The following is an 18,953-nucleotide window of genomic DNA, read 5'->3' on the forward strand; positions in this document are numbered from 1 at the left end:
TTTTATCACTATTGGGTGGTTGTGTACACACACTGCCAACACATTTATGTCCAAACAGCATGCAAAAGTGAATTTTGCATAATAGGTCCCCTTTAAGAGACACATGAAAATCCACACTGGAGAGAAGCCGTACACATGTGATCAGTGCAGTAAGAGTTTCACACATGCAAACTCACTTAAATTACATCTGCGTTCTCATTCCGGAGAAAGACCATTTAACTGTGATCAATGCGGTAAAAACTTTTTCTGGGCAGATTGCTTAAAGAGGCACCTGAAAATTCATTGAAAGGAGAAGCCTCACGTGTGTTCTTTGTGTGGAAAGAGTTTTTCAGAACTTAGTGTTTTAAAATTACACCATAAAAGACACAGTGGTGTGAAGAATTACACGTGCTTTGATTGTGGAAAGACTTTTGTTACAGCTAATGCATTGACAGTGCATCAAAGAATTCACACTGGAGAAAGACCTTACAAGTGTTCACACTGTGACAAGAGATTCAGTGAGTCAGGATCTCTGAAAAAACATAAGAGCATCCACACTGGAGAGAAGCCGCAAACATGTGATCAGTGCAGGAAGAGTTACACACAAAGAGTAAACCTTAAGAGACACATGAAAATCCACTCTTAAAAACTCTGGTTCGGAGTAAAATCAACCTTATGAATGCCCAGAACCATCCCTTTAAAATACATCTGCGTTTTCAGTCTGGAGAAAGATTGATCAATGAGATAAAAAAAAAAATTCTAAGAGTAGAATCCCTGAAGCTCCACCTGAATGTTCATTAACAGGAGAAGCCTCACATGTGTTCTCTGTGTTGAAAGAGTTTTTCACGCCTGGTTGCTTTAAAAATATGGCATTGAGCAACAAAAGCTCTCTCTTTTATGTATGATATTAGTAGTCAAATAAAATTTGTTGGCAATTCTGGTTTTATCATATATTTTCACAAACGTATGTTTTGATTGTCAATCTTCTTAGGCAAATCGCGGGACAGCTCTAGTAGCTGAACCAATCGGATTGTAGTTTTTAACGTCATTAAAGATTCTAACCAATCGCAGACGGCCAGACTAGGACCCCGAAATGGGCGGGAGTGACATAGCGGTAATGTTATATTGTAGGCCTATATTTTTATATCTAACATAAATATGACACTTTATCTTGGATATGTGAGGAATGTTGAGTGCATGTTACTAGCTGTACATCAACAAATATCATACCCTTTTCAGTAACAAGTTGGATCATGTTTGTACAATGCTCTTTAGAGTGGGTAAATTTAAATACAAAAGAAAGCCAAATCGGCCAAAAAGCTGTGTAAAAATATGAAATCACAGAAGGCCACATTCCAGATGTGACAATTCATGTTGGCTACCATAGAGAATGCTACATGCAGTATGCTAACAAAATAAATATTGAGAGAGCCAGCAAGAAGAAAGAAAAGACAGTAAATGAAGTTGAAGGTTTGTAAAGCAGCTTTATAGTGGTTAAGTGTAGTTGTTAAATCATGGAATAAATGCTTAGAATCCTTTTTAACCCCAAACATAAATTATTGATATTTACATCTCAGAAATAGTGAAAAATCATACAGATATAAATATGTAATATAATAACATATATATTAAGTCAATTATTATATATTTATTCTTCTAAAAGTTTAATATGTATTATCTTAGCATGACTACCTTTATAACTAAATGACAATTCAACTATTTGGTCAAGCAGGCTTTAGTAGTAGTAATATATGGCAGTAATATATAATGGTAGAACATTTAAGATATCATTAACAACAATAAATAGATCCCTCTGAAACTATGCACACAAAAAATAAACCCTGCCCATGTAAACCCTGCCAGGCCAGACCACGGATGTATTAAGAGAAAGGCCAGACATAGCCCTGTGTCTTAATTGGCATTTTAGTCAAGGTAAACTAATAAAAGGCTACTATAGACACAGCGACATCTAGTGGACACATTTTTCAACATAATAGCGACTGAAAATGTGCTCCACCAATCAGATGAGCAAAACATTAAAAGGGTTTTATGATAACCCGTGAAAAACAAAGGGCATTTTCATTGTTTCAGCAGTAGCCTATAGATGTGTCAGAGCTTAGTCAGATCAGGTCAATAAGATGTCTCACAGCAGGGCTGAGGATCTGGCATTGCCTGGGGAAACAGATTAGCAGTAAGGGCTAGCACAAAATGCAGCATCGGCATCTCGAAGCGGCACTTCCGGCGGCATCTCCAGCTGCCATCAGTGAGCGGCACTTCCGGCGGCATCTCCAGCTGCCATCAGTGAGCGGCATCTCCAGCGGCCATCAGTGAGCGGCATCTCCAGCGGACAGGACTTTCCGGTGCAGCGGCATCTCCAGCAATCAATATTTTTTATTTTATTAACTGCATTTTAACTAAATAACATTATGTAGCTACCACAGAGTAGCATAAAGCTATGTGTAAGCATATCCTATTCCTTTGTAAATAAAGTTTTGAGTTTCTGATTCTCCATTACATCAGAGAAAGCTACAATTGTTCTGAGTAGCCTAAGATATACAGGCTATGTAACGTTATAAGTTTCCAGCAAGAAGTGTCAATATCACTTTCATGTTTCAGAAAATGCTGTTTATTAAATATTAATTTGAATTATTAAATATGATATAAACGGTTATTCCGTTAATACAGAAATGAGTTCAGTTAATACAGAAATGAGTTTCTGATGTGCTACACAATTCTGATATTAATTCAAATAAGCTGTAGGCCTACAAAACTGAAATTGTGGCGGCATCTCCAACAGCCAGCTGTCGCTCCAGCGGCATCTCGTATAGCGGCATCTCCAACAGCCAAGTGACTTGTAGCGGCATCTCCAGCAGCCAATACTTTGTCCAGCTGTGGCTGCTGCCAAAGTAAGTGTGATGATACCACTTTCTGATTAATTAGTTATGTTTCTGCGCAGAGGAAATTATTAAATCCAAATTTTTTTTCATAAAAACGTAGGCTAACTGAACATCATGTAGCCTAGGCTATTCATGTGAACAATTATAATTACTAATTTTAAAGGTTTTACATAGAGAACTTTAGCTAATAAATTAGAAACACACCAAAATATATCCTAATTGTAATTTTATTTAACATTTGTTATTCTTCAAATTAAATCGTCTTTACAAACATAGGCTATATGAGCTAGATTCAACTAATCAATATACTATTATTATTAATAATAATATTATAAATATTAACAATATTAGTAGGCTAGTACTAGTACACATTTATTAAAAACATCTGTTGTAGGCCTACTGTAGCCTACGGAACACCGTATGTTTTTAATAAATATGTCTTTTATATTATAATTAATAAGGAATATGATATTTAATAAATGTCCTTGTGGTATTAAATCTGCCACATGCATGCTATGTTGGCCTATTATAAATTATCAGAATACTTGCAATCTCTGATTTTTTTTTTTATCATGTTAAAATCATAACATGATTGTTTTTTCCCCGTTCCCTTAAATATCAACACTGATTGTTGGAATTCTACATACTGTAGTTATCAGATCCGTTTGTCAGAAGATAAGCGGAACCACTTTTATTGGCAGATTTTGCGTTTTGACCATTAAAGCTATCTAGCCTACCTGCCACCAAATCACTGATGGCAGCTGGAGATGCCGCCGCCGCATTTTGCGCTAGCCCTCTCTCCAGATTAGCAGAGTTGTAAACAGTGTAGTGAAATTACTGTGTTACCCTTTGAATAAACAAAAGATTCAATTGCAAGTGAATGTACACATTTATTGCTGAACACAAGTGAGAGTAGTGAAACAGAGTCAGATGTAGATGAGACTTCTGGAATAGTCTGCCTTGGCAGCGCAGGGACTGAATGGGCAACCCAGATCCTCCTTGAAGATATGTGGAGCGAAAGGGGATCCAAACCTCAGCAGGGTAATGAAGGAACACAGGGACGATAAGCAGAGCGATCGCGAACACACCAGGAATTCCACAGGAGACTTAAAGGGATACTCCACTTTAAAATGAAAATTCTGTCGTCATATAGGCCTACTCACCCTCATGTTGTTTCAATCCTGTATGAATTTCTTTCTTCTGCTGAACAGAAAGGAAGATATTTAGAAGAATGTCAGTAACCAGACAGTTTCTGGTCCCATTGACTTCCATAGTAGGAAAAAAAATATATACTAGGCTATGTCAATGGGACCAGAAACTGTCTGGTTACTGACATTCTTCTAAATATCTTCCTTTCTGTTCAGCAGAAGAAAGAAATTCATACAGGTTTGAAACAACATGAGGGTGAGTATACGATGACAGAATTTTCATTTTAAAGTGGAGTATCCCTTTAAGAACGGCCAGGGGAACAGACAAACTCACAGGAACAAACCCAACGATCTGAAAAACACTAGACGAAAGACAAGTAGGCTATAAATAGCCACAGATGATGAACGGTGTAGCGCTGATAATCAGCTGAGTGATAATCAGCGGCCACACCCTCACGCGCACGCACGCGCACACACACACACACACACACACACACACACACACACACACACACACACACACACACACACACACACACACAGAGCGAGCCAGTGAATTCATGAACCGTGACAAACTGACCCTTAATGTTCTTAGAGTTATTTAAACGCTGCTTTATTCTGGTATTTAATTGCCAAATATTGGATTAATCACTTTGTGACATTCTGCATTATTTTTCTTCCATCCATCCATCCATCCATCCATCAATTCTCCATACCGCTTTCACATTATAGGTCTGTGCAGCATCTTGGGCCATAGGCAGAGGAAACAACAAGTGGCCAGTCCAGCAGGACTGTTTTTTCTTGTTTATGGTAATTAAGGTATTAAACTAAATATAGGCCTTAAAAATATTTTAAGAAAACTGAGCATGGCTTGTAACTTAATTTATTGTGGGACACTTTTGTGTATTTTTGGTGTGTTGTTATGTCTTATTAGGTTAACATTTCAAATAATTCAACATTTTTAATATTTTCAAAGCCCTTGCATTTAGACATACCAGCATCATCAGTGACAGACTGATGTGGACCTCACAACTGCAGTCACGCTCTATTTTAGAGCTTTATTTCTTTCTTATCCGTTGGGCAATAGACTGTTTGGACCGCTTTGAAATAGTGTGACTCATTCTTTCGCAGAAATCGCGTGACCTGGTCGGTTTGCTACGAGTCATCAATATCCTGATTCCTGTATCACTTTCTGTGTCCCTTCTGGATGCGGCCAGAACCAACATCAGGATGAGGAACCTTTCCCTCTTTTTTTGGGCTTTATTGCTAGTGGACGGTGAGTCACATTTATTTTCATTAATTCAACACTTTTAATTCAGTGTTTTAATTAATTCAGAAACAGAAAATGCGCATTTGCTCTTGTCATCTAATTTGCTTGTAGCCTATCACCTTTGTTTCTTAAAAAAACTGTTATAACTTTTCTCCAATAGACGTTGTGATAAATCAGTGTGAAAGTGACAACGCCATTATAAGGGTATTTTTGTTTGTTGTTCGTGTGTGTCTTTATTTGGTAGTGAACACAAGAGGGCGGCGACCTGTAATATTCTGCAAAAAACTTTTTAATTTTTATGTAAACGTTTTTTGGTGTGTGAATAATAATAATAATAATAACAACAACAATAAGCTCATGAATATTGGCTACTGTTTTAGCGGAATACAAAATAAAAATCACAAGTAAATCGGCATAAAAGTGTCTCTTTCCTGTCGGTCGGTTATGGGTGCGGCTCAGAATAGACCAACAGCAGGTGCACATTAATAACTTCTTATCATTTATCCAGTCAGATGTCTCTGAAACATATATTAATATGGATTACTTAAAAAACGTTTTCGTCATTAATTTTAGACATTTAGTCTACACCAGAAATAGAAAACTTGCATATCTTCATCAAGCTCATTATTATCACTATTTGCCTCAAAAGTAGATCGAGCGCTGTTGTTTCTGCATGATCCTGAAACCGGTTGGTTTGAATTATTGTGCTAAGTTTTCCTTTCTAAATATTATGCAATACAAAATCCACCTTTATTTCATATAAAATATTTTGAAAAATATTATTATATATAAAAAATAAAAAAAAAGGTAAAATTCTGAATTCAAAACACTACAATTTGTAACAAATATATAACAAATAGACTGTGATGGAAACAAATATGAGATGGGAGATAAAATTAGCCTTAATTAATGTTATGCTTTTTTTTTTCACTCGCAAAACATTTGCAGATCTATTTTTGAGCAATTCCTGAAATTTTACTTTTACCTCAAACCTGTTTTTTATTTCTGTAAATTCTTTATAGGCTATATTTTTTTGTGACTCACAACTTCTTCTGTCATCTGAGGATGCTGCTGCTCATGTATGACTGTGATTAAACTCTGTTCTTCATTTCTAAGTTAAACTAATGATGTTTGAACTCACCCCAATTTACAACACTCTCGGGTCTCCCCTATCTGTGAAGAACTTTAAAACATTTTTTATGGATAATAAATTATCTGAATAATGCTATTCCAGTATAAGAAACATTTAATATTTTAACAATAACAATTTATTTAAGTTCATTGCATTTTTTGAATTCAGTGCATCCAAGCTGTACTTTTAATTTGATTTACTTATTTATTTAGTGTGTTTTGTTTGAGTGTTGCATGTGATCTTTTTACAATTTGTGTTTTATGTTGAAATCACAAGTCACGTCATTTTTAATTTTCAGGAGACACAATGATGTAAGTGTGAAATGGATGTAGGCTACATTTAAAACAATATCCTCACATAAGGATATCCTCACATTCACTGTAACATTTGCTGCACTGCAGAAAAATGCATGGATTGATCAAGAATTAACATCTTTTATTTATCTTTTCCCGCACCAGGTGTTTTTGGTGTTAAGAAAGTTGATGTGACAGTGTCAGTGATGGAGGGAGATTCTGTCACTCTAAAACCTCATACTGTAATACCAGAAGATGATACAGTTGAGTGGTGGTTTGGTGGTGAATTCATAGCTAAGATGAATAAAGCAGATGGACGCTTCTCTACATCTGATGGTGATGATGAGAGATTCAAAGGCCGTCTGAAGCTGGATCATCAGACTGGATCTCTGACCATCACAAACACCAGAACTAACCATGCTGGACTCTATAAACTACAGATCAAGAGCACAACTGAGATATCCAAAATATTCAGTGTTACTGTCCATGGTGAGTAACTCAAGTCTTACAATCTGATAACTGGATTCAAATCTAGAATAATTTTCTGAGAACAGTTTAGAAGATGTGGAATAATCAGAGGTTTACTCTTCAAAACAGCAGCTATGAGTGTAAGTTAAGAGAATAATGTGTAAAAAGTGAAATATATAAAAAAAGAATCATGGTTCTTGTTATTTTCATTGAAAAATAAGGTGATAATTAAAAATAGTGTGCATATTTTATTAAGATAAATGTGGTTCAGTGTTGTATGGGGTTCAGGGTTTCACTAACAAAACCAAGACATAAATATCCTATTTTTTTTAAGGAAAAAATGCTACCTGTAGGTAGGTTTACTGTTTGCAAACTACATTGGCACAATAAGAGATGAACCAGTCAAAAGCTCTTTTTGATCGAACACAGTTTCTCAGGTGATGCTAAGCAAACATTTTCTGAAAGAACGCAAAAGCATTGAAAAATATTTTCAAAAAGTTGAATCTGGATCAGAATGACTTCCGAGAAACTTTGCGCCCGCTCGCAAAGAATGTTTGACTGTTTCATCTCTTATTGTGCCAATGTAGTTTACAAAAAGTAAACAAATCACGTTAAATTATATATAATATTTTTGTTTGATATTTACAGCTGTTTGGGGATTATTTTATGGTGCCAAAATGTCTTGAGAGCATCTTTAGCTTCAGGCACCAGCTGTACAAAGAGTCAAATGATCAATGATGCCCATGTTACATTACTTATTTGAAATATAGTGCAGAATCTGAATCATAAAACACATTATTTTTGCAGTGTCACAATCAGGTGCCAATCCTTGGAATGAATACATTTAGCCTGAATGTTTAATCTATTACTGTGCAAATGTAATATCATTCTCATATTTGAATGTGTCTCAATATAAATCTGAGCCGTGAAGCGCCCCCTGGAGGAAGATAAACTTTTAAGCTGAATTTTTTTTACTCAAATTTATCATTTTATAATGAAATATTATTATAATAAATGTTATGTGTATTATACATGTGGGCAAATATATTCGGACAATTAATGTCCTATAAATTATTTCAAAACTTATATATAAATGCATGAATAAATTATTTTAAATAAATTCAGTTGATTACAGTTGCATTAATATAGTCAGATTTTCAGTGTGATCTCAGACTTCTAGACCTTATTGTATACTACTTACAGCATTATAAGAATAATCTCTGTTTTACACTGTTCCTGTTTGTTCTCTATGTTTGTTACTATGACAGGTAATGTGGAGTCAGTATCAGTGGTGGAGGGGAATAATATTACTCTACACACTGGTGTTACTGATATACAGGGAGATGATCTGATAGTGTGGAAGTTTGAAGATCAAGTCATCCCCATTCCACGCTTAAACGGCCCTGATGTCAAGGAATGGAGAAACATTTATCGGAATGGTGAAACTGGAGACCTCACCATCAGTAACATCCGAATCGATCAGTCTGGAAATTATGAATTCACCACCAGAAGTATGATATTACACAAGAAATTCAATATTACTGTTGGTAAGTAGCTCAAACTTTCCATAAATTTGTAAAATTCTGTTTGATTCTATTATCATATTTAGACTGGGATCACCGGTGAATAATTTAGATGCTGAAATTAACACTGAAGTTTAGGCCTGCACTAAATTGCCTAAACATTATTTTAATGTTAAATATTTGCAAAACAAAGAATGTGTTTTACTTTTGATATGCTATGGCAAGGAGTAAAGTACAGGCAGCAGAGAATAATGTTAGGGAGCGCGGGGCACAACCTAACGTGGGGTTAAACTTACTACCGGCACATCCGGGAACTTAACTGTCAATTTCGTCACCGCCCCTTTTTAGGGGAAAATAAACTAGACTTCAATACAAAATAGTGTCACAAAACAACGTCCGCACACAGCCGGCAGTCGTGAATAACTTAAGAAATCACTAAGATTAAACATGTCAAGTAATTATATGTCTGCCCTGCCTGCCATAGATCAACAAACTTAATTTGGTCAATTTAAAAACATGTCCATTCATTCTCCCAGCGTCAAATTAGTGTAACAACCCCACCCACTGGGGTTAAATATATTATAATGTATATTATAATGTATATTATAAGACATCATATATACCTTTAAAGATGTTTACTTTCAAAAACGAAGTAAAATCATTCACTGGCTTACCGGTACGTCTACGAGTAAATGTCCGGGTAAGACACCTCTGGCCACTGTGTAGCCCTTTCATATATCTCTATCCATGATATTGATCTATAATAGAAGGATGATTGGATGAGGGATGGATGTATGGATATCTATCTATACAAATGCACAAACGATATCAAACTATACAGATAAAATAGTAGGGTCATTCTACAGAAACGTCCACTTTTGGTATGGCAAGATGTCTTAAAATGTATTTCTTTTTCTAACATTTAAACTTACACCACATTATTATACTACCCTTTGACTTTATGAATGCACATAAATGACAGCTTAATGATTTTTTATATTTTTTGTATATTTATTTAAAGACCGCATGTACCATTTTTTTTTTTTTTTTTTGTCACTGGTGTTACCTTACTTCTTTGGCAATATTAAAGGTTTTTATGAAATATTATTTATAATTTATATGATTTATAATAATCAGCACATGTAGACAGAGTTACCGAAAAATAATAATAATGCAACAAATAAGGAGATTATGTTTTATTCATTTTAATCAGGTTTGTTAAAGGTTTGCTTGAATGAGGTTAGTTCATCTGCGCTACCATCTATTTGCTATAACAATGAAAATATTTGAAAACCAGTTAAAATCAAGTAATGATGCAATCCTTTAAATCTTAACTTTTGAGTGTAGCAGAATTAAATGGATGTAACATTATTACTATGTCACATGTGACATTGTATTTAATGTGACAGAAAAAAAAAAGACAGTAACACCAGTGACACAATGAATCACCAGTGACACAATGAATCACCAATGGCCAATCACCATAAGACCAAAGATCATTATTCTTCAACAATAATTAAGTAGATGAGACTAAATTGTTACATTTGGCATATAATCTAAATGAATAGCTTTGAATAAAGTTTATCTATAAATGGGAGTCACTGGTGTTACCCATAAGAAAGGTGACACCAGTGACAGTAACACCAGTGACAATTTTCATGAAAAATTCATTTTACAAAATGGCTGCTGCAAGGTAACAAACCACATGTTGTCAATCATGGTATACTAACTAAATTAAGTAGTTTAATCCATTTGTATTCTAGTTTTTTACAATTACATAACAGTAATGTAGGTCATACCAGTGACTTCAACTAAAAGCTTCATATGAAATCATGAGATAAATGAGAAGATTTCTGATAACTGAAAAGAGACAGTGGATCTACCATGGGCTTATCTTCATAGATATTCAGGAAATTGGAAGAAGGAAGTCAAGTGATGTCATCAGTGTGATTTTTATTTCAAAATAAGAGATTTTTGTTTAACGGTAACACCAGTGACACAACTCCAGGGGACCACTACTTTCATTATAAATGTAATAATATTTATTCTGCTTTTTTTTATATATATATCATTTACATAATATATTTGATAGTTATGTATACATTATTGTATTTTAAATGGTGTAAAAATCTGTTATTGACCTCAAAATAAAGCATTTTCCCTCTGTACATGACTGTGGGGACGAGTACTTCTGTGGTGCTTGGAATTCTATATAATTAATAAAAATCAAATATTGCCACATTGATGGCTCAAGAAGGTGTAATTGTTCAAATAACATATTGTTTTATTTTAAAATGTAAAGAAATTGTTACTCTAAAGTGTTTTTTAAGTGTAATATTTCTGTAAAGGCTAGGGACAGAAAAGTGGACATTTTCATAGAATGACCCAGTACTGAATTATGTGTGTTACACACAAGTGTTCCAACTAACCCCTCTGTCTGTTACAATTAACCCCGCATATGGGGTAAGTTGTAACATTTGCACTTCTGTCACTTGCAGTGCAACTGTACGAAAATGGTAGGTCCTAGAAAAAACTTTAAGTGTTAATTTGTAGCAGAAATGTGTATGTTGCTTGTGTAAAAAAAAAGATGAATCTAACTTAATAATTTTTTTTATAATTGAGCCAAAACCAAAATGTGTTAGGTTGTGCCCCACTTTCCCCTACAGGAAATCACAACAACTTCAGAATGCCGCAAGCAGGTTATGTGACAAGAACCAACCAATCAGCTTCACCCTTTCCGTAACAACATTGAAAGCTCAGTCAACATGAAGGATGGAGTGCACTCAAACACCTTTGGGTTTTTTCTCTTCTCCGTAAATACATATTGTAGCAGATTTACAGGTCTTACGGTGGTGGAAATCCATTACTGAAAATTCCTCGTCGTGAGACTGGAGAGCGCAGTTCATGGTTGCATAGCAACGACAGGATCAGGTTGAAACGCTGCAAGTTCGATTACTTGATTGATCGTGCAAGTATTAAGAACTTTAAGCAGGAAAGCCGGGTTCGGCCAAAGAGAGACACCTGAATAATCTGCTTTCCATCTCAGACAGTCTTCACTTACTGTTAAAGAATGTAACTCACCCACTCTTTTTGCTGAACAGATAGCAAGAAGGAAAACTGTTTTCCATGTTAGTGATTGAAGATCCGCTTGGGCCAATGGTTCAAACGGGGCTCTAGTAAATGATTGTAGAACCATGGGAAGATCCCAGGATGGTGATCTCAGCCTTTTTTCTGGATAGAGGTGACGTGCCCCTTTGAGAAATTGAGTAACCAACATGTGTTTACCAATGGATAAACCTTCCACAATACTGTGGAAATGAAAAATAGCCGCAACATAAACTCTTACTGTGTTGACTTTTCTTCCGGAGTCTAAAAGTGACTGAAGAAAGCATAAAATAAAATCAAGACTACAATCCGTGGGGTCCAAGTTTTTTTCCTGACACCAGTTAGAGAACACACGCCACTTGCTCGTAGTTATCCCAAGTGGAAGGCGCTTTAGTATTGTTCATGGTTTTCCCTGTCAGCCTCCTCCAGCTGACAAGAGAGGGGCTGAGTAGGGGCCAAACCCAGAGTTGTAACGTGTCTGGGTTCGGGGGCCAGATCTGACCCTCCACTTGAGAGAGAAGGTCTGCTCTGATTGGTAGTGGCCACAGATGGCCCTGTACCAGACGTAGGAGAAGTGGGAACCAATGTCTCTTTGGCCATTTCGGGGCGATCAGTAAGATCCTGCAATGTCCCAGATCCACCCGTTTGAGCACATGAGGAATCAATGGTAGGGGAGGAAAAGCATATAATAAACCTCCCGGGCACTCGTGAGACAGTGCATCCAGTCCCAAAGGCCCACCTTGGCCATTCAGAGAGAACCACATCTTGCAATGGGTCGTCTCAGCTCATGCAAACAGGTCGGTGTGGGCTTTTCCAAACCGAGCCCATATCAGATTCACCACCTCTGGGTGTAATCGCCATTCTCCCGGGAGAGGTCCAGTTCAGGAAAGGAGATCGGCTGCCCTGTTCACTACTCCGGGTATGTAGACTGCCCTGAGAGAGGCGAGTCTCGGGTAGACCCAAAACAGAATTTGCCTGGTTTCCTGGAGGCAGCGCAATGACCTGGTGCCTCCTTGATGATTGATGTGATAAACTGCTGACATATTGTCGGTCCTTACAAGGACATGTTTGTCCTGTAGGAACGTAATCAAGTGTCTCAAAGACAGATAGATTGCTCTCAGCTATAGCACATTGATGTGTTCCATGGTCCAGGGGAACACCCATCAGCCTCTGACTGTTCTGCCTTGCCAGATAACCTCCCAATCTGTCAGAGAAGCATCGGTTGTCACCACCATTCACCTTGCTGGTATGTTCCCCTGAGGAACCCCTTGATCCAACCTGCTTCTTCTTATCCATGGACACAGCCTGAAGAGGGTAAAGGGCGGCTGACACCACTCTGGTAAATACACAGGGAGAGAGGGAAAGGCAAAAGGGGAGGACCTTGAATTGAAATGCTTGGCCTTGAAATGCAAATGGAACTTCCTATGATCTGGATGAATAGGCACATTAAAGTATGCATCTTTGAGGTCTAGTGTTGTAAACCACTCGTTTGGTTCTATAATCTCCAAAATTTGGGCAGTGGTCAGCCTCTTGAATGGCAACAATTTTATGTATGCATCCAGACGTCTTAGGTCTAAGATGGGTCGGAGACACCATCTTTTTTGGGCATGAGGAAATAGTTCCAATAAAACTCAGTGTGCCGTTCGTTGGGTTGTAGCTGAGTAATTGCCTTCTTCCTCAGAAGGGTTGCTATTTTTTTGGATACAATTTTTACCTGGACAGAGTCCTTGACCACAGTTAAGTGGATACCTGAAAATGAAGGAGGACATTGCCGGAACTAGATTCTGTATTTGTTTTTTTTATCGTAGTGATTACCCAATGATCTGAGATTTTCTTCCCCAGCTCTCCAGGCATAGCTGGGAACAGATTCTGGCAGCTCCTCCAGGATTCCCACGCAGTTCCCCCATAGAGGGCTGAGCACCCGGGGTTCCGCTTCTTTTGTGGTGCATTTCTTACTGAAGTAAGAGACTGAGCGATTTGTGAATGTCATGATGCTTTTCTGGCACTTCGGCTATTATCAAACCCCAGAGAACGAGCATTTTGTCTTCAGTCAAACTCCCATGGTCCTGGTCGACTAAAATGAGGAAGATGAGGATGCTGACAGCCTCGATATGACTGCCTAGTTGCCTTAGCAGGAATGTTACTTCTTCCCCTGATTTGGAAGGATATCGTCTTGAGAGACAAACTGCATGAACTGCATGCTGTTGTGTGTTTAACCCCATATTCTGGGGCCTAAAATGATCCATCTTGCCAGCCAAATCCCTTAAAGCTGCCAGAATTGGCATCTGGGGTATCAGCTTCAGGGTCTGAAGCCCTTGACCTTTTTCCATCAGAACAGCTTGGTCTATCATGGACTTCAACAGGAGAATATTCCTATCTCCGTTTAAGGGAGCGTGCATCAGCCATTGATCCTGATGCTCCTCTATCATGAGTTGCTCATTCAAAAAGGCTAGCTCTTTGCACCCTCTCTTGTATGGAGAACTCAGCTGCGGCCGGACATGGTTTTTAAATGTCCTCCAGCAAATGGGCCATACAGAGACATTATGGACACTCGTGGTGTCCATCGGGATGCATGGTAGCATGACAATAACGGCACAGAGGTTGTAGCTTGGATAACACATAAAAATATTAATACTCTACTCCTGCACACAGGAGTTTGCCAAATAATATGTAAATGTGTGTATACACAATCAAAAACATACTTAATTTCACTGAGCCGCTGCGAACTGTGGAGTCAGCGTGATCATTAAAAAAAAAGAAAGAAAAAAAAAGTGTATTGTTCAAACACCTATCTATGCGCGAACGCACGGATCAAATCAGGTGACAGAGTCCCCTCAGCTGCGAACAGCAGATCAGCGGGTAAACAAATAAACCTCCTTTAAACTGATGTGAATAATAGAGCAAAAAATTACTCACCACATCCGTACGCTTCTTAAGCGTCGGAATACAACCCCTACAAAACAAATATTAAAGCTGCCGTCGGCAACATTTCTTTGATCATATTCAGTGAAATCGACACTATAATCCGACAGAACAACATAAATAAAGTGGTTTTAGAAAAAAACCCAAGCTTCTAACTCCACCTGGAGTGTGTTATTTGTTTTGCAAAAATCCACCGCTCCCAGATCATCGGGTCCAATCAGCACTGGGGGTGTGAGATTTGACTGTCAATCACAGGTCGTGCACACGCCACAGATCCCACTCCTCCCTCGCGCTGAGTCGCGCACGTTAATATCACATGCACATGCCTGAAGTTCGCAGGTGTGTTGGATTGTACGACGCGTGATGGCGGAGAGAAAATCTACTAACAAGCTTCCAATTCCTCGGTTATTGCTATCTATGGGTAGATTAGCCAGGGCAGCCTACCTCCGAGTCCATGGTGTTGATCGATGCTGAAGAGACGGACGCGTTCACAGAAAACATGGTGCACACGCACTGACGAGCACGAACTCGATGGGAGGGTGCTCGCTGGTAGTGGGGGAGGGGCATGAGAGTTGTAAACATTCAAAATTTTGGCTAAGTCGACTCAATCTGCCAGACTTGCCGACTGCAGCTTTAACATGAATCAAATTCGTTCATTTGTAATGTAAATAATAACAACCACTCACCTGAATTATAGAAGAAAAAGGGGAAAAAAATACCGCAATCCTCAGGGGCACCAGGTGCCTGCACTATAGTGACGGATTGATTGGGTAAAGATTTCCAAATATCAGCGTATACACATGGATTTTCTCCAAACCGGTCTCAGAAGAGGCGAGAAAGGCAAAGAGGAAGTGTTCGGTTCATCCAGATGCACCTGAGACCCGAGTCTCTCTGTAGGCAAGGGCGTGGTGAGCTGGTGCCTGCTTATACATCACGCGGTACCACAACATCCAATAGGAAAATTCAATTGCAGTAGCCACCGTTCAACCTGAAGAGGGCAGCACTCAGACATTTTTACACCATATATTGTAGAATTAAAACACTTTATACCCAAATGTAAAAAAAAAAAATTACTCAAATCAATGAACAGCATTAATAAAGCCCCAGTCTTACAGATCATTAACTAAAAACATTTGTTTTAGGGTTTAGTAAACTTACTCCATTTCTTAGGTGTGTGTTAAAGATTAATAATAATAATCTTTAAATATTAATATTATTCAATATTATTAAGTGTTAAAGATTAATAATATCCATCCATCCATCCATCCATCCATCTTCTTCCGCTTATCCGGGGCCGGGTTGCGGGGGCAGCAGTCTAAGCAGAGATGCCCAGACTTCCCTCTCCCTAGACACTTCCTCCAGCTCTTCCGGGGGGACACCGAGGCGTTCCCAGGCCAGCCGGGAGACATAGTCCCTCCAGCGTGTCCTAGGTCTTCCCCGGGGTCTCCTCCCGGTGGGACGCACCCGGAACACCTTCCCAGGAAGGCGTCCAGGAGGCATCCGGAACAGATGCCCGAGCCACCTCAGCTGACCCCTCTCGATGTGGAGGAGCAGCGGCTCTACTCTAAGTTCCTCCTGAGTGACCGAGCTTCTCACCTTATCTCTAAGGGATTGCCCAGCCACCCTCAGAGAAAGCTCATTTTGGCCGCCTGTATCCGGGATCTTGTCCTTTCGGTCATGACCCAAAGCTCATGACCATAGGTGAGAGTAGGAACGTAGATTGACCGGTAAATCGAGAGCTTCGCCTTGCGGCTCAGCTCTTTCTTCACCACGACAGACCGGTACATCGACCGCATCACTGCAGATTAATAATATTGATTTGTATTTGTAATAATATTGTATTTGTATTTCTAATAATATTTACATGTATATGTATTTATAGGTTGTGTCTTGTTGGTATTCTGATTGATTACCATTGTTGGTATCACTATAATTGTATAGATGCATCTATGTATTAATAGGCTGTGTAATCTTACTTTGTAGGTATTCTGATTACCATTGTTGGTATTATTATAACTGTATATATGTATTCATACCCTGTGTAGGTATTATGATTACTGCTGTTGGTATAATAAGGAAGCAGCCACCTTTGTTTTTCTTTTTTGTTTTCCTTTTAACTGTGACTGACTGGGGTGGGTTTAAATAAGTCTGACTTCTGCCCACTCCGTTTCGAGCAATAGATGGATTTAAGTTGTTAAAGTATGGTGAATTTAAATTGTCATTCTGTTTAATCAAAAATGCTTCCTTATTGCCTTTGTTATGTGTTATTATATTGCTCGAAATAATAATAATAAAAATAATAATAATAGTTTGAATTAAGTTATAATTTTCATTCTTGAAACAGATCATATTTCTCCATTCTCAAATATTTTGATATATATTTAACAAAAAAAAATATTAAGTATATATTTTAAAACTAAATTGTTAATCAAATACTAAATTCTTTTAATAAAAAAAAAAATATATATATATATATATATATATTACTGACAAAATTAACTGTTAGATAAAGTTAAAGGGATAGTTCGCCCAAAAATGATATTTAAGCCATGATTTACTCACCCTCAAGCCGTTCGAGATGCATATGTCAATCTTTTTTCAGACGAACACATTTTCAGTTATTTTAGAAAATGTCTTAGATCTTTCAGTGGTTATAATGTGAGGCAATGGGGTCCAGCTGCTTCAAGTCCGAGAATGTGCATGCATCCTTCACAAAAATAATCCACCCGGCTCCAGGGGGATAAACGAAGGCCTTCCGAGGGTAATCCGTGCGGTTTTGTCGTAAAAATGTACATATTTAAAACTTTATAAACGAAAATAACTGGCTTCCGGTGGCGGTTGGTGCGCGTTCATGGAGATGGATGCTGACGTATGACGTAGGACGTAGCGTAGGAAGCGTCGTGACGTAGAACGAACGTAGAGTTTTGTTTTGCTCTGCTCTCTGGCTGCGCTGTCACGTTCGTTCTACGTCACGACGCTTCCTACGCTACGTCCTACGTCATACGCCATCATCCATCTCCATGAACGCGCACCAACCGCCACCGGAAGCCAGTTATTTTCGTTTATAAAGTTTTAAATATGTACATTTTTACGACAAAACCGCACGGATTACCCTCGGAAGGCCTTCGTTTATCCCCCTGGAGCCGGGTGGATTATTTTTGTGAAGGATGCATGCACATTCTCGGACTTGAAGCAGCTGGACCCCATTGCCTCACATTATAACCACTGAAAGATCTAAGACATTTTCTAAAATAACTGAAAATGTGTTCGTCTGAAAAAAGATTGACATATGCATCTCGAACGGCTTGAGGGTGAGTAAATCATGGCTTAAATATCATTTTTGGGCGAACTATCCCTTTAATTATGACTATGATATTTGCAAAGCCACTGAATTATTTCTTTAGAGTGTACACAAGTCAACAAAATATATAACACTGCACTAGTGGTTTTTAGATATTTTAATGCAAAAATCTTACATATTGTTTAAGTTGTTTTATTTATCTTTAATTAGAAGCTGCTAAACGTATTCAGCCAACACAGACTAGTTTTTCTTATTCTCATCTATGTTGCTGTTGCAAGTGTTGCATTTACACTATAACACTTAATGCATAGGTCTATTTTGACCTAAGCATTTACATATTTAAAATATTGTTAAATATTTTGTCTCGTTCGTTGCTACAGTTATATCACTGTCAGTCAGCAATTTCAGGAATGACTCGCGGATCAATAGAGTGGTGCAGATATTACGTCAAAACCCTGCTCCCTGTTTCCTACGAGATTTTCCTATGGGTTTTTAGAATGGTGTTTTGTATTATTTATTTGATTTATGAGTAAAATAAAGCCTGTAGTAAACATAACTTGACAATACTTTGACATTTTATTCTACAATGTAAATGACACAGATTTTGAAGGTATGATGATTTTTGAAAGCTTATGTTTTTTAATAAGTAACCAAATAAGGTGTGAGTGTGTGCAGTTTACATTGTAGAACAAAACGTCAAAGTCAAGTTATGTTCACCACAGGCTTTATTTAACCTTATAAATTGAAATCCCCCATCATTGGATGTAAAAAGTTTAAAACAAAGAAGGACGAAGAAGTCAGGGGTGTCGAGTAATACCAACTTTATAAGGCTACTGTTCATAAACACAAAACAAAACCTGTGGGCTCTCTACCAGATACAGTCACATGAACACAAAAATTGAAAATTCTAATTAT

General features: G+C 37.7%; 1 protein-coding gene across 1 annotated transcript; it reads left to right on the forward strand.

The window, feature by feature from the left end:
- Nucleotides 1-5,218: 5,218 nt before the first annotated feature.
- Nucleotides 5,219-8,770, forward strand: LOC309475672 (uncharacterized protein). Its single transcript, XM_082138586.1, has 3 exons — nt 5,219-5,300; nt 6,885-7,208; nt 8,456-8,770. The coding sequence occupies exons 1-3, from the start codon at nt 5,255-5,257 to the stop codon at nt 8,740-8,742; spliced, it is 657 nt and encodes a 218-aa protein (XP_081994712.1). The 5' UTR covers nt 5,219-5,254; the 3' UTR covers nt 8,743-8,770.
- The last annotated feature ends 10,183 nt before the right edge of the window (nt 8,771-18,953 follow it).

This window comes from Leuciscus leuciscus, assembly GCF_965113295.1.
Source record: "Leuciscus leuciscus genome assembly, chromosome: 15".
NCBI classification, from domain to species: Eukaryota; Metazoa; Chordata; class Actinopteri; order Cypriniformes; family Leuciscidae; genus Leuciscus; species Leuciscus leuciscus.

Excerpts from the sequence above, each read along its gene's own strand:
- LOC309475672 (XM_082138586.1), top strand. The coding sequence starts at position 5,255 with ATGAGGAACCTTTCCCTCTTTTTTTGGGCTTTATTGCTAGTGGACG. Across the intron at positions 5,301-6,884 it reads GGCTTTATTGCTAGTGGACG|GTGTTTTTGGTGTTAAGAAA; the intron begins GTGAGTCACATT and ends TTCCCGCACCAG. Across the intron at positions 7,209-8,455 it reads ATTCAGTGTTACTGTCCATG|GTAATGTGGAGTCAGTATCA; the intron begins GTGAGTAACTCA and ends TTACTATGACAG.